At 48.3% G+C, this 14,176-nt stretch overlaps 1 protein-coding gene across 3 annotated transcripts in view; it reads right to left on the reverse strand.

The window, feature by feature from the left end:
* ARHGAP30 (Rho GTPase activating protein 30) overlaps positions 1-13,614 on the reverse strand; it is a 21,887-nt gene extending 8,273 nt beyond the window's left edge. The window contains exons 1-3 of one of the 3 annotated variants that reach the window (XM_050757395.1): positions 13,165-13,614; positions 4,373-4,475; positions 1,275-1,419 (exon numbers count right to left, since the gene is read on the reverse strand). In XM_050757395.1, coding sequence (XP_050613352.1) covers positions 1,275-1,419; positions 4,373-4,475; positions 13,165-13,261 — 345 coding nt within the window. In that variant the 5' untranslated portion in view covers positions 13,262-13,614. The remainder of the gene's footprint in view (positions 1-1,274; positions 1,420-4,372; positions 4,476-13,164) is intronic. The other 2 variants (XM_050757405.1, XM_050757415.1) reach the window with 2 other exon arrangements.
* Positions 13,615-14,176: the final 562 nt, after the last annotated feature.

Genomic DNA, 14,176 nt, shown 5'->3' on the forward strand with positions numbered 1-14,176 from the left:
CTGGTACTGGGATACTTCAGTGGTGCCACCTTGTGGATGCCCCAGGGACCACCCAGTTGTTTCAGTGGGTCCAGGAAAGCCGTCTCCCACCCCAACCTAGCCAGTGTGGACTAAGCAGGGTGCTGCTAGCATTTAGGGTCTCTCAGTGCTGTTGTGCTCAATAAAGTGCAACTTATTTTTAAACTGTTACTCAATTCAAAATAGCATATTTTTCATGTGTTTTCACATTTAAAAGATGTTCAGGCTGGGCACAGTGGCTCACACCTATAACCCCAGCACTTTGGGAGCTGAGTTGGGAGGATTTCTTAAGCTCAGGAGCTTGAGACAAGTCTGGGCAACACAGCAAGACCTTGTCTCTACTAAAAATTTTAAAAATCAGCCAGGCATGGTGGTACACGCCTGTAGTCCCATCTACTCAGGAGGCTGAGATAGAAGGATCACTTGAGCCTGGGAGATCGAGGCTGCAGTGAGCTGTGATCACACCACTGCACTCCAGCCTGGGTGACAGGAGACCCTGTCTCAAAAAACAAAAAACAGGCTGGGTGCAGTGGCTCACACCCGTAATCCCAGCACTTTGGGAGGCCAAGGAGAGTGAATCACCTGTGGTCAGGGATTCAAGACCAGCCTGGCCAACATGGTAAAACCCTGTCTCTACCAAAAATACAAAAAATTAGCCAGGCATCGTGGCGGGCTCTACAGCTACTCGGGAGGCTGAGGCAGGAGAATCACTTGAACCTGGGAGGCGAAGGTTGCAGTGAGCCAAGATTGCACCACTATACTGCAGCCTGGGTGACAGTGTGAGACTCCATCTCAAAACAAAAAAAAAGAAAGAAAAAAGAAAAAAATCAAAGATGTTCAACACACAATTACAGTGAATGGAGAGACATCCTTGAAAAAATTTGACTTCCACAAAGTATTCTCATTCTCTTAAGTGTAGGGAAGCTCTGGTCTATGTGCTTTCCAAGGCCCTTCCAGCTACAACAATCTGGCCTCTACCTCCCCAAGTCTCACCACTGTGCTGTGTGCAATCTGCAGGCCTTAGAAGAAAGAAGGACATAGCAGAGGGAGAGTGAAGAGAAGAGGGATGGGGCAGGACAAAGGTAGTAGGGGCTAGGAGATTTCAGGAGGTGGGGTCTTTTCCCCAGTAAGTTTTTCTGTGGTCTCTTTCATTCAGGATCACTAGGACTCTGGCTGGTATGTGGCACACCTGGGATGTCAAAACCAGGCTGTCCACCCCTAAGCCGTGTCTTCCACCCCCTTGCCTCTCAACTCACAGCAAACTTGTCATACAGCCGGTAAGTGAGTAGGGGATCTGGCAGTTCTCTGAAATAGGCCTTGCACAGGGAGGAGACGCAGTGAATGTCCTGGAGGTAAACATCCCGACGCAGGTCTGGCTTCCGCTCTGACTCGAATTCCTGCCTGGGGAGGCACAGCGTGGTCAGGAGTGGTAGGGGTTGGGGTGATGTGGGGAGAAGTGGGTCCCTGTAGAGATGGTTCCCGGCATGGTCATGGGTCAACATGTATGGGACTTGGAAGGAGAATGTTGGGACACGTACACGTATAAGCCAGTAAGTATAAGGTATTGCATATGTTGACACGTAGATGTGAATGTGAGGATGGGTACATGTACAGGTAAGTAGATCGATGCATGAACAGCGATATGTTAGGGATGTAGCTGTAGATATGTGTAACAATGCAAGGGTATGTAAGAGTCAATAGGGTATGGTCCTAAATTTGTGCCACTGGGTATGTGTAAATATGGGTGGGTATAACTCTTAGAAAGAAACTTAAGTGTAAATCTTTATGTCCTAGGATTAGGCAACAGTTTCTTAGATATGACACTAAAAGCACAAGCAAACAAAAAAATGGATACATTCAACATCAAAATTAAAAACATTTGTAGTCAAAAGTAACTATTAAAAAAGTGAAGACAACCCACAAAATGGGAGTAATATTTGCAAACAACATATCTGATTGAGGGTCTAGTATTTGTAACATATAAAGAACTCTCATAATTCAATGATTAGAAAGACGAATAAGCTATTTTTTTTTTTTTTTTTTTGAGACAGAGTCTTACTCTGTCATCCAGACTGGAGTGCAGTGGCACGATCTCGGCTCACTGCAGCCTCCGCCTCCCAGGTTCAAGCGATTTTCCTGCCTCAGCCTCCTGAGTAGCTGGAACTACAGGCATCCAACACCATGCCAGGCTAAACAAATAAGCCAAATTTTTAAACAGGCAAAGTTGGCACCATAGGAAAGGGGGAAAAATGGGCAAAAGATTTGAAAAAACACTGCTACTGCTCCAAAGAAGATATGCAAGTAGACAATAAGCACAGGAAAAGATGTTCAACATCAGTACCTATTACAGAAATGCAAATATAGGCCAGGGAGGTGGCTCATGCCTATAATCTCAACTACTCAGAAGGCTGAGGTAGGAGGATCGCTTGAGCCTAGGAGGTAGAGGTTGCAGTGAGCCATGACCATGCCACTGCACTCTAGCTTGGGTGACAGAGTGAGACCCAGTCTCAGCAAAAGAAAAGAAAAATAACAAAAGTAACTCAAATATAAATCACATTGAAATATCAGTTTACATTTACAGGGATGGCTATAATAAAAAAAGGTAGGCCAGGTGCGGTGGCTCATGCCTGTAATCCCAACACTTTGGGAGGCCGAGCCAGGGGGATCACCTGAGGTCGAGAGTTCGAGACCATCCTGACTAACATAGAGAAAACCCGTCTCTACTAAAAATGCAAAATTAGCCAGGCATGGTGGCGCTTGCCTGTAATCCCAGCTATTCAGGAGCCTGAGGCAGGAGAATCGCTTGAACCCGCAAGGTGGAGGTTGTGGTGAGCCAAAATTGCGCCATTGCACTCCAGCCTGGGCAACAAGAGTGAAACTCCATCTCAAAAAAAAAAAAAAAATTAACCAGGCGTGGTGACATGTGCTTGTAATCCCAGCTACTCAGGAGGCTGAGGCAGGAGAATCGCTTGAACCCAGGAGGAGGCTGCAGTAAGCCAAAGTCTCACCACTGCACTACAGTCTGGGCAGCAGCGCAAGACTCCATCACAAAAAAAAAAAAAAAAAAAAATACACAGGCCAGGGCATGGTGGCTCACGCCTGTAATCCTACCACTTTGGGAGGCTAAGGCAGGCAGATCACTTGAGGTCAGGAGTTCAAGAGCAGCCTGGCTAACAGAGTGAAACCCCGTCTCTACTAAAGATACAAAAATTAGCTGGGTGTGGTGGTGTATGCCTGTAGTCCCAGTTACTCGGGAGGCTGAGGCAGGAGAATCACTTGAACCCCGGAGGCAGAGGCTGCAGTGAGCCAAGATCATGACACTACACTCCAGCCTGGGCAACAGAGGAAGACTGTCTTAAAAAAAAAATGCAAAAAAAAAAAAATTAAGACCAGCCTGGCCAACATAGTGAAACCCCATTTTTACTAAAAATACAAAAATTAGCCAGGCATGGTGGTGTGCACCCATGGTGGTGTAGTCCCAGCTACTCAGGAGGCTAAGGCAGGAGAATCACTTGAACCCAGCAGGCAGAGGTTGCAATGAGCCAAGATTGTGCCACTGCACTCCAGCCTAGGCAACAGAGTGAGACTCTATCTCAAAAAAAAAAGTAAGAAATGTCCTGGAATTAGATTGTGATGATTATTGTACTTCATCACTATCTAAAGTAAATATACTATGTGACTAGTATGTGAATACACTAAAAACAACTGAATTATACATTTTTAAATGGTGAATTTTGTGATATGTAAATTGTATCTAAGTTTTTTGTTTTTTGTTGTGAAACAGAGTCTCACTCTGTCACCCAGGCTGGAGTGCAGTGGCGCAATCTTGACTCACTGCAACCTCTGCCTCCTGGGTTGGAGCAATTCTCCTGCCTCAGCCTCCCAAGTAGCTGGAATTACAGGTGTGTGCCAACACACCCAGCTAATTTTTGTATTTTTAGTAGAGAGAGAGTTTTGCCATGTTGGCCAGGCTGGTCTTGAACTCCTCACCTCAGGTGATCCACACACCTCAGCCTTCCAGAGTGCTGAGATTATAGGCATGAGCCACTGCGCCCAACCTAAGTTGTTTTTTTGTTTGTTTGTTTGTTTGTTTAAGTCGGGTGTGTGTGTGGGAATGGTGTATATGAGAGTGGAGTTTGTATATGTGTGTGTGTGCTAAGTTGGGGGAAGGACCATTGTCTTCACCTTTCCCGAGGAGTTGTTAGAGACCTCCCTGGGACCTTACCTAGCATCTGTGTTTCCTTCTCCCCACTGCCTCTCACTCCCTGTCTCTGCTGTCCTCAGCAACTCTTACTATGACCTTCTGGCTCCCTGGCCTCCTGGTCACAGAGCCCTCCCACTCTGTTTGACTCACCGAAGCTTCTGGATGTTGGAGGAGACCCCTGAGAGGCGGTAGATCCCATCCACCACTCCATACTCCTCCACAAATTCTGCACAGCTCTTTAGCACCTGGGGCACTGGGGACACAGACGGGGCAGAGACACAGAAATCAAAAAATCTGGGTGGTCAGAGACTGCACTGGGTCTGAGAAATGGAATTTCTCAGAGAAGGGAATTTGGTGAGACCATGGGCAAAGCTCATGGAATAAAAACTCATCAGAAAGATTCTTACAGGTCATCAGCTTCAACCTGCCAACCCCTCTCCAGTATCTCTGCTTAGTGGGTCCTAAAGGTCCTGGGAGGTCACTGCCTCTCCAAACTACCCCAGTCAGCCCTTTGTTAGAAAGTTCTGCCTTTGTTAAAGTGAAATTTGTCAGGCTGGGCTCAGTGGCTCACGCCTGTAAGCCCAGCACTTTGAGATGCCAAGGCGGGTGAATTCCTTGGGCCCAGGAGTTCAAGACCAGCCTGAGTAACATGCGGAAACTCTGTCTCTACAAAAAATACAAACATGAATGGGGTGTGGTGGTGCACACCTGTAGTTCCAGCTACTCAGGAGGCTGACATGGGAGGATCACCTGAGCCCAGGAGGCAAGGGCTGCAGGAAGCCATACTCTGGCCTGCTGGGTGACAGAGTGAGATCCTGTCTAAAAAAAAAAAAAAGAAAGAAAGAAAGAGAAAGAGAGAAGTTTGTCTTTCTTGGGCCATGTGTGGTGGCTCATGCCTGTAATTCCAACACTTTGGGAGGCTGAGGTGGGTGGATCACCTGAGGTCAGGAGTTTGAGACCAGCCTGACCAACATGGTGAAACCCCATCTCTAATAAAAACACAAAAACTACCTGGGCATGGTGGCACATGCCTGTAATCCCAGCTACTTGGAAACTGAGGCAGGAGAATCACTTGAACTGAGAGGTGGAGGTTTCAGTGAGCCAAGATCACGCCACTGCACTCTAATCTGGGCAACAAGAGCGAAACTCTGTCTCAAAAAAAAAAAAAAAAAGGAAAAAAGAAAAGAAAAGAAAGAAACTTGTCTGTAATTACTAGTTATTTTTAAAGAGGTAATAATCTGGTTGGTGAGGGGGGAGGCAGAGGCAGAGTCAAGGACTTTTTTTTTTTTTTTTTTTGAGACGGAGTCTCACTCTGTTGCCCAGGCTGGAGTGCAGTGGCATGATCTTTGGTTACTGCAACCTCCGCCTCCCAAGTTCAAGCGGTTCTCCTGCCTCAGCCTCTTGAGTAGCTGGAATTACAGGCACCCACCCCTATGTCCAGGTAATTTTTTTATATTTTTAGTAGAGACAGGGTTTCACCATGTTGGCCAGGCTGGTCTGACCTCATATTTCGCCCACCTCAGCCTCCCAAAGTGCTGGGATTACAGGTGTGAGCCACTGCGCCCGACCTGCTTTATATATGTTCTATCATTTTGTCTTAAAAATTAGATATTCTGGATGACAGACCTTTGACAATCAAATACAAGAATATCTGAAAAAAAAAAAAAAACTTTAAAAATTAGATGTTCTAGTCCCCATTTTACAGATAAGAAAACTGAGGATCAAAGAAGCACAGGCAGGAGAATCACTTGCTAGAGGCAGGACTCTAATCAAGGGTGCAAAAACCTGTACTCTTTCCCAACCCCAGGCCCCCTCCTGTTACTAGACTGTAAGCTTCTTAAGGACAAAATCTAAGTGTAATCCATCTTGTTATTCCTTATATTATCTGACATGGTGTCTCATACATGATAGATCCTCAAAAACCAGGTCAGGCGCGGTGGTTCACACCTATAATCCCAGCACTTTGGGAGGCCAAAGTGGGTGGATCACATGAGGTCAGAAGTTTGAGACCAGCCTGGCCAATATGGTAAAACCCCGTCTCGGCCGGGTGCGGTGGCTCAAGCCTGTAATCCCAGTACTTTGGGAGGCCGAGGCGGGTGGATCACGAAGTCAGGAGATCGAGACCATCCTGGCTAACATGGTGAAACCCCGTCTCTACTAAAAATACAAAAAACTAGCCGGGCGTGGTGGCGGGCGCCTGTAGTCCCAGCTACTCGGAGGCTGAGGCAGGAGAATGGCGGGAACCCGGGAGGCGGAGCTTGCAGTGAGCCGAGATCGCGCCACTGCACTCCAGCCTGGGTGACACAGCGAGACTCCGTCTCAAAAAAAAAAAAAAAAAAAAAAAAAAAAAAACCCGTCTCTACTAAAAATATAAAAATTAGCTGGGTGTGGCAGCGCACGCCTGTAATTCCAGCTACTTGGGAGGCTGAGGCAGGAGAATTGCTTGAACCCAGGAGATGGAGGTTGCAATGAGCCGAGATTGTGCTACTGTACTCCAGCTTTAGTGACAAAGCAAGACTCAGTCTTTAAAAACAACAACAACAAAAAGAAAAACCATGTGTTGAAACCCATCTCCACAAGGCCATGTAGTTATCTTTCCAAAGCACTTTCCCACTTTAGATCCTTTGCCTAGCATACACCCTACTCTGCCCCACATTAATCCCCATTGCTTACCTTACAGATACAAAATAAAATATAAACTCCTCAGCCTGGTATATAAGACCCTTCACAAATCGGGTCCAGACACCATTTCAGCCACAGCTCTAGACAATTCCTTCACAAATCCTATGATGCAGCCCTTTGCTAGTCCATTAACAAGCCTTGGTACCATTACTCATATTATTCCTTTGCCTGGAATTACCCTCCCTATGACTCTGCCTGGTGAACTTCTATGCATTCCTTAAAACACATCTTGGGCCAGGTGCGGTGGCTCACACCTGTAATCCTAGCACTTTGGTAGACCAAGGTGGCAGATCACTTGAGGTCTAAAGTTCGACCTCAAGCCTGGCCAACATGGCAAAACCCCATCTGTAATAAAAATACAAAAATTAGCCTGGTGTGGTGGTATGCATCTGTAGTCCCAGCTACTTGGGTGGCTGAGGCAGGAGAATTGCTTGAACCTGGGAGGTAGTGGTTGCAGTGAGCTGAGATTATACCACTGCACTCCAGCCTGGGTGACAGAGTGAGACTCCGTCTCAAAAAAAAAACAAAAAAACAAAAAACAAAAAAGCACATCGTAAACATAACCTCCAATTCTAAACCTTTTTCTTTTTCTTATATCTATATTATAATCCACCACAGTCTTTGTTCATGTTTTTTTTTGTTTTGTTTTTTGTTTTTTTGAGACGGAGTTTCACTCTTGTTGCCCAGGCGGGAGTACAATGGTGCAATCTCGGCTCACCGCAACCTTCGCCTCCGAGGTTCAAGCAATTCTTCTGCCTCAGCCTCCCTAGTAGCTGGGATTACAGGCATGCGCCACCATGCTCGGCTAATTTTGTATTTTTAGTAGAGACGGGGTTTCTCCTGTCTCAAACCCCCGACCTCAGGTGATCTGCCTGCCTCGGCCTCCCAAAGTGCTGGGATTACAGGCATGAGCCATCACACCCAGCTGTTCATGTTTGTATTATAGCACTTCTTGCGGTTTGTTACGATTAGTTTATTTTATATTTATACCTCCTGACATATAATAACATTCTCCTAACATCTAGCACAATGTTGAAACAGAGCAGTTGCTAAATAAATGTTTGTTAAATGACTCAGTGAATTAATCAATTATGAGAATCAATAACATCCCTTGGAGAATTAATGGAGAATATTGCCAACGAAAAAACATTGGGTCCTATTAACTAGGACTCATTAGAGAAATGCGTCTCACATATCAGCATCAGAAAAAGCTATGTTTGGCATGGCAGCTCATGCCTGTAATCCCAACAGTTTGGGAGGCCAAGGCAGGTGGATCACTTGAGGCCAGGAGTTCAAGACCAGCTTGGGTAACATAGCAAGACCTCTCTACAAAAAATAAAAAATGAGCAGGGTGGCTAACACCTGTAGTCCCAGCTACTCAGGAGGCTAAAGCAGGAGGACTGCTTGAGCCCAGGAGTTTGAGACTGCAGTGAGTGATGATGGCACCATTGTACACCAGCCTGGTCAACAGAGTAAGACAAGAAGGAAGGGGGCAGGGGAAGGGAAGGGAAGGGAAGGGAAGGGAAGGGAAGGGAAGGGAAGGGAAGGGGGAAGGGGAAAAGAAAAGAAAAGAGAAAAAAGAAAAGAAAGGAAAGGGAAGGGAGGAAAGGGAGTGAGGGAAATAAAAGAGAAATGAGAGAGAGGAAGGAAGGAAGGGAGGGAAGGAAAGGAAAGGGAAAGGAAAGGAAAGGAAAGGAAAGGAAAGGAAAGGAAAGGAAAGGAAAGGAAAGGAAAGGGAAAAAGCTGTGTTTCTCCTAAACCATCTAATTTTTTTTTCTTATGGGCCCATTTGTCTTGCACTTGATTATGTTTGTTTATTTACTTATGTTGAGTTGGGGCGCGTTCAAGCAATTCTGGTGCCTCAGTCTCCTGAGTAGCCAGGACTACAGGCGTGTGCCACCATGCCCTGCTAATTTTTGTGTTTTTTAGTAGGGATGGGGTCACACCATGTTGGCCAGGCTGGTCTCGAACTCCTGACCACAAGTGATCCACCCGCCTCAGCCTCCCAAAGCACAGGGATTACAGGCGTGAGCCACCGGGCCTGGTCTATGTTTACCTCTTTAACCACTAGGAAGCTCAGAGCCCACCTCTAAGAACCATATAGAACCACATAATATGCATTTCTGGGTGCTGATCTTTCTCTTCTTGTTTTTCCTTCAACCCAATTCCTTCAACCATTTATTCTAATTTTTTGTAAAGTTTTGGGTTTTGAAAGTCATCCCAAGCTCTTTGTTGAATAAAGTATGACAGAAATATGGAATGAAAATAATCAGTAAATTCATCAACCCCAATCTTTCCTTTTTCTTTTTTCTTTCTTTCTTTTTTTTTTTTTTTTTTTTGAGACGGAGTTTCACTCTTGTTGCCCAGGCTGGAGTGCAACAGTGTAATCTCAGTTCACTGCAACCTCCGCCTCCCAGGTTCAAGAGATTCTCCTGCCTCAGCCTCCCAAGTAGCTGGGATTACAGGTGCTCACCATTCTGCCCGGCTAATTTTTATATTTCTAGCAGAGACAGAGTTTCTCCATGTTGGTCAGGCTGGTCTCGAACTCCCAACCTCAGGTAATCTGTCCACCTCGGCTTCCCAAAGTGTTGGGATTACAGGAGTAAGCCACTGCGCCCAGCCCTATTTATTTATTTATTCATTTATTTATTTATTTATTTATTTGAGACAGAGTCTCACTTTGTTGCCCAGGCTGGAATGCAGTGGTGCAATCTTGGCTCACTGCAGCCTCAGCCTCCCGAGTAGCTGGGACTACAGGCGCACACCACCATGCCCAGCTAATTTTTGTATTTTCACTAGAGACAGAGTCTCACCATGTTGGCCAGGCTGGCCTCAAACTCCTGACCTCAAGTGATCCACCTGCCTTGGCCTCCCAAAGTGCTGGGATTACAGGCGTGAGCCACCGCGCCCAGCCAACCACAATCTTTCAACTCTCATACAACCTGGCTTCCAGACCCTTCATCCTCCTGCACACAACAGCCAGGAGTTCGGTGGGATTAGGGAAGTATCTAGTGTGCAAAATTTAAGGAAGCAGTTATTCTCAGGGCCATGCAGATGCCAACCATGCCCATGCACAGTCTTGAGTACCTCCTTGAGAATGAGGCACCTAGCGGCCTGGCGTGGTGGCTCATGGCTGTAATCCCAGCACTTTGGGAGGCTGAGGCAGGTGGATCACCTGAGCTCAGGAGTTCAAGACCAGCCTGGCCAACATGGCAAAACCCCGTATCTACTAAAAAGTACAAAAATTAGCTAGGCGTGGTGGTGCGTGCCTGTAGTCCCAGCTACTCATGAGGCTGAGGCAGGGAGAATTGCTTGAACCCAGGAGGTCAAAGTTGCAGTGAGCTGAGATGGTGGTGCTGCACTCCAGCTTGGGCAACAGAGCAAGACTGCATCTAAAAAAAAAAAAAAAGAGGCACCTAGGGCAATTGTACGACACTGAAAGTGAGTGCTTCCTTAAATTTTGCACCCTAGTCACGTCTCTTGCCTTGTCTTAGTCTCAGCCCTACAGTTCACCATCCATCCTTTCAGTACCTGCTCCCATTTTCTAGGATCCCACTGACCTCAGGTTCCCAGCATTGAATGCAGAGATAGGGCAGGCCCCTCCTTGTTTGAACTGCTGCTGTACTCTTGGGTGCCTAATGCTAAACCAACTCTTTTGACTCATAAATAGTCTGCTGTCACCTAAACCACCAAGTTTTTGTCACATGAGCAGCATCCAAACCAGGTCTTCTCCATCCTATCCTTCTCTGCTGATTTTGAACCTCCAGAGTCCTTTAAAGAGGACACTCAAAAACCTAAGGAGTCACAGTCATAGAAGAACTGGGTCAAGGAGATGGGGAAGAGACAACAGGGTCACAGAGATGGGGGAGTTAGGGAGATAAAGATCAGAGAGCTGAGGTCAGAGATAAAAGCTACAGACAGGATTGGAGGGATGATGTCAAACGGATGGAGACATCGAGGAAATGAGAGTAGGGTAAGGGAGGAGGGCCCAAAGCTTAGGGACCTGGAGAATTAAAAACCTGAACAATCAGCTGGGCACAGTGGCTCACTCCTGTAATCCCAGCACTTTGGGAGGCCGAGGCAGGTGGATAATGAGGTCAGGAGTTCGAGACCAGCCTGGTCAACATGGTGAAACCCTTTCTCTACTAAAAATACAAAAATAGCCAGGTGTGGTGGCACCCGCCTGTAATCCCAGCTACTCTGGAGGCTGAGGCAGGAGAATTACTTGGCACCGGGAGGCGGAAGGTGCAGTGAGCCGAGATCATGCCACTGCACTCCAGCCTGGGACAGAGCAAGACTCCATCTCAAAAAAAAAAAAAAAAAAAAAAAAAAAAAACTGAACAATCTATCAAAGATTAGGAAAAGAAAGAACTGAGTACATATAGGGCTTAGGGAAGGAAGAGACCCATGTTGGGGCAAAGAGCTGGAGAGAGGGCTGAGATGGAGCAAGGTTGTAAGGATGGGGGAGACCAACATGATCAGGGAAGATAAATTAACCAAAAACACAGATCTGTCTGCTTTCATTTTTTTGTGGATGTTAGGTTAAAGAGAGGAACCACACCAGCCTCTCTCTGTCCTTCCTTCCACTTTCTTTCCACCTCTCTGTACCGGGAAGACCTGGGGGATAGAAGGGGCCACCACTGCTACTCTGGTGCCCAAGATAAACCCACCCTTGGGTTCAGGTGAGGTTCTGGTCTCCTGCTCTGGTATTCACCTAGGATCAGGACTCAGCAGTCAGATGTCTGTCCCCTCTAGAGAGCATGCCCCTTCCCTGCTAGGAATGCAGGAAGAGGCCAGGAGGGTTATAGGAGCAGGGTCTGGGCTGGCTATGGGTTCGGTGTTTCAAGATAGGGTTGGTTGGTGGGCCACAGGAAAGGGCAGTACCAGGAAAGGCTGAACTGAGGGTTTGCATTGAGCAGGGAGGAGAACATCATCCCCAATTAAATCTCGTGGTCCTTGGCTAAGAATCACAGCTCTTGAGAGGAGTCCCTTAGAAAGGAGTAAGTCCTGCACTGATAGCTGTGCCACCTCCACTCTGCCCAGTGAGAAGAGGAAGGCCAAATAAGCTCGCTTCAGCTGTTTAACACTCTTCCTTGGGGTGTGGGCTTTCCCTTAACCAAGGGCAGTGGGGATAGGGGTCGTCTGGAGGGAGGAGAAAAGGGGAAGGAGGTGTCTGGGGACGCAGGGGTGGGGCTAAGAGCAGGAAATGATCTGGGAACCACCATCACCCTCCCTCCGTCCGCTGCAAGCACCACAGCCCAGAGCAGAGGAGGGGACAAAGAGGAAATGACAGATTGGGGTGGGGTGGGATGGGGTGGAGTGGGGAAAGAATTTTGCCCTTCTCTAGGAGGAGCTTGAAGTGCCAAAAACAAGCTGGGCTGGGCAGCGAGGATACCTGGGTTCAATTTCAAATTGAATCAAGAAATGATTTTGAGTGACTGTTCCATGCCAGTGGTGAACTTGATATTGTCCCTGGTCCTTCTGGCTTCAAAGCCCACTCTAAGCTAACCCAAGGAGGGAGATGGGTGAGCTCCACAGACAGCTCCACACCCACCCTCCTTTGCACCCTCCATCTCCAGCTTCAAGCCAGGCCTCACGCCCTCTCTCATTCTTCCCCATTTCGGCAGCTTCTCCCCTTGCCCCCCACTTTGAATCTGTTTCTCTTTTGCATAGGGAGAACAAGAGAATCACAGAGACTGGAGGCAGAGGCTATTTCCAGCCCCACATCCTCCCCTGCAGCCCAGCAAGGCTGCGGTGGGAACAGAGCCCACGACCTTGTCCTTGGGTGTTCTCCAGCCAGGAAACCACCGGCCTGAAGGGCCATCTTGAGACCCTTCTGGGGCCATTCTCCTGTCTCCTTTCATTCAGACCTAAGGATAATCATTTCCCCTTCAGTCACTCCTCTCCCGACCCTCTCACCTCACCCTCCCTCTCCTGTTCCCAGGCACCTGCCCACTGTTTCATCCACTCCTCCTTGGTTTCCAGTCTCTCCATCCTCCACCTCACTGCTCCCTGGGTGCTCAAATTCTTATCCCCTCAGCCACCCCATCCCCAGAAAGTTACACAAGGGAGCCGCCCTGCCTTCTTCACTGAGACACATTTCCTGTCTTGCCCACTTACAGGTCTCTTGAATGGTGACCCCAGGCCACTGCCCCTTCCCCAGGAGAACCGGAAACTGCTTCTGCCCTTCAGGCTGCATCGGGCTGCAGACACCCAGTGCCTCCCCACCCACCCCGCAGAAGCTGAGCCGGCCTCCTTACCCTCCTGGCCTGAGTGCTGCAGGTGCTCCTGCAAGTCGCACCCAAAAACCCGCTCCTTCGAGCTGCCTTTCTTCTTTCCTTTCTGCCGAGACTTCATGGCCAGAGCCCCAGGGCACTGGCCCGGTCACCTCTGTCCCCCAAGACCTGTGCCCTACCAGTCCCCCATGGGATCCCAGCCAGCTGCTGGGCTTGGCCCGGCCCCAGGGAGGCAGGACTCCCAACTAGGGGGTGGAGGGTGGCCTGGGCAACGGGCAGCAGCTCCTGCCCCTGGGGCCCCGGCCACACGGAAGTGGCTGTTGAAGAGGAAGCTACCAGGACCCTGGCAAGAAACAGTGTCCTGTGTCTCGTGGCCCAGCCTGGCACTCGCCCTCCTCGCCCCGCTCAGCTTTAGGGGGCAGGAAGCAGTGCAGCTCCTTAACCCACTTCCTGTTAGAGCATCTTTGCAACCACAGGGCCTAGGGTGGGGGAGGTAGCTGACATTCACATCCTCACCCATTGCTTGGACTTCGTTCATTGGTCAGGGAAGGTGATGTCAGAGCCCTGGGGTGGGGTGATGGCGTCTGGGGTGTAAGCAGGTGACTGACTCCCTTAGAGACCAGAATTCTTGGGTCCAAGACCTGGGGCTTGCCTTGGAGCAAGGTGACACCGGGCTGTAAAAAGCACACGCACAAGGGAGGATGCCTGGGTTCTGCCTCTGATGGGTCTAGCACCTCAGTCAAATCACATTACTTCACTGAGCCTGTTTCCACACCTAGGAAAATGAAGGGAGAAGACTAGAGGACCTTTAAATGCTCCCACCTCTAAGAGTCTGTACAACTTATTTAACTTGGGTTTCAGTTTCTTTACCTGTAAAAAGGGTACACTGCTGCCTATTTCACATAGCTGTTTTTGAGTCTCCAGTACAATAAGGAATTCAGGCTGGGCTCAGTGGCTCACGCTGTAATCCCAGCACTTTGGGAGGCTGAGGCGGGTGAATCACCTGAGGTCAGGAGTTTGAGATCAGCTTGGCCAA

The sequence above is a fragment of the Macaca thibetana genome, chromosome 1, assembly GCF_024542745.1.
Source record: "Macaca thibetana thibetana isolate TM-01 chromosome 1, ASM2454274v1, whole genome shotgun sequence".
Classification (NCBI taxonomy): Eukaryota; Metazoa; Chordata; class Mammalia; order Primates; family Cercopithecidae; genus Macaca; species Macaca thibetana.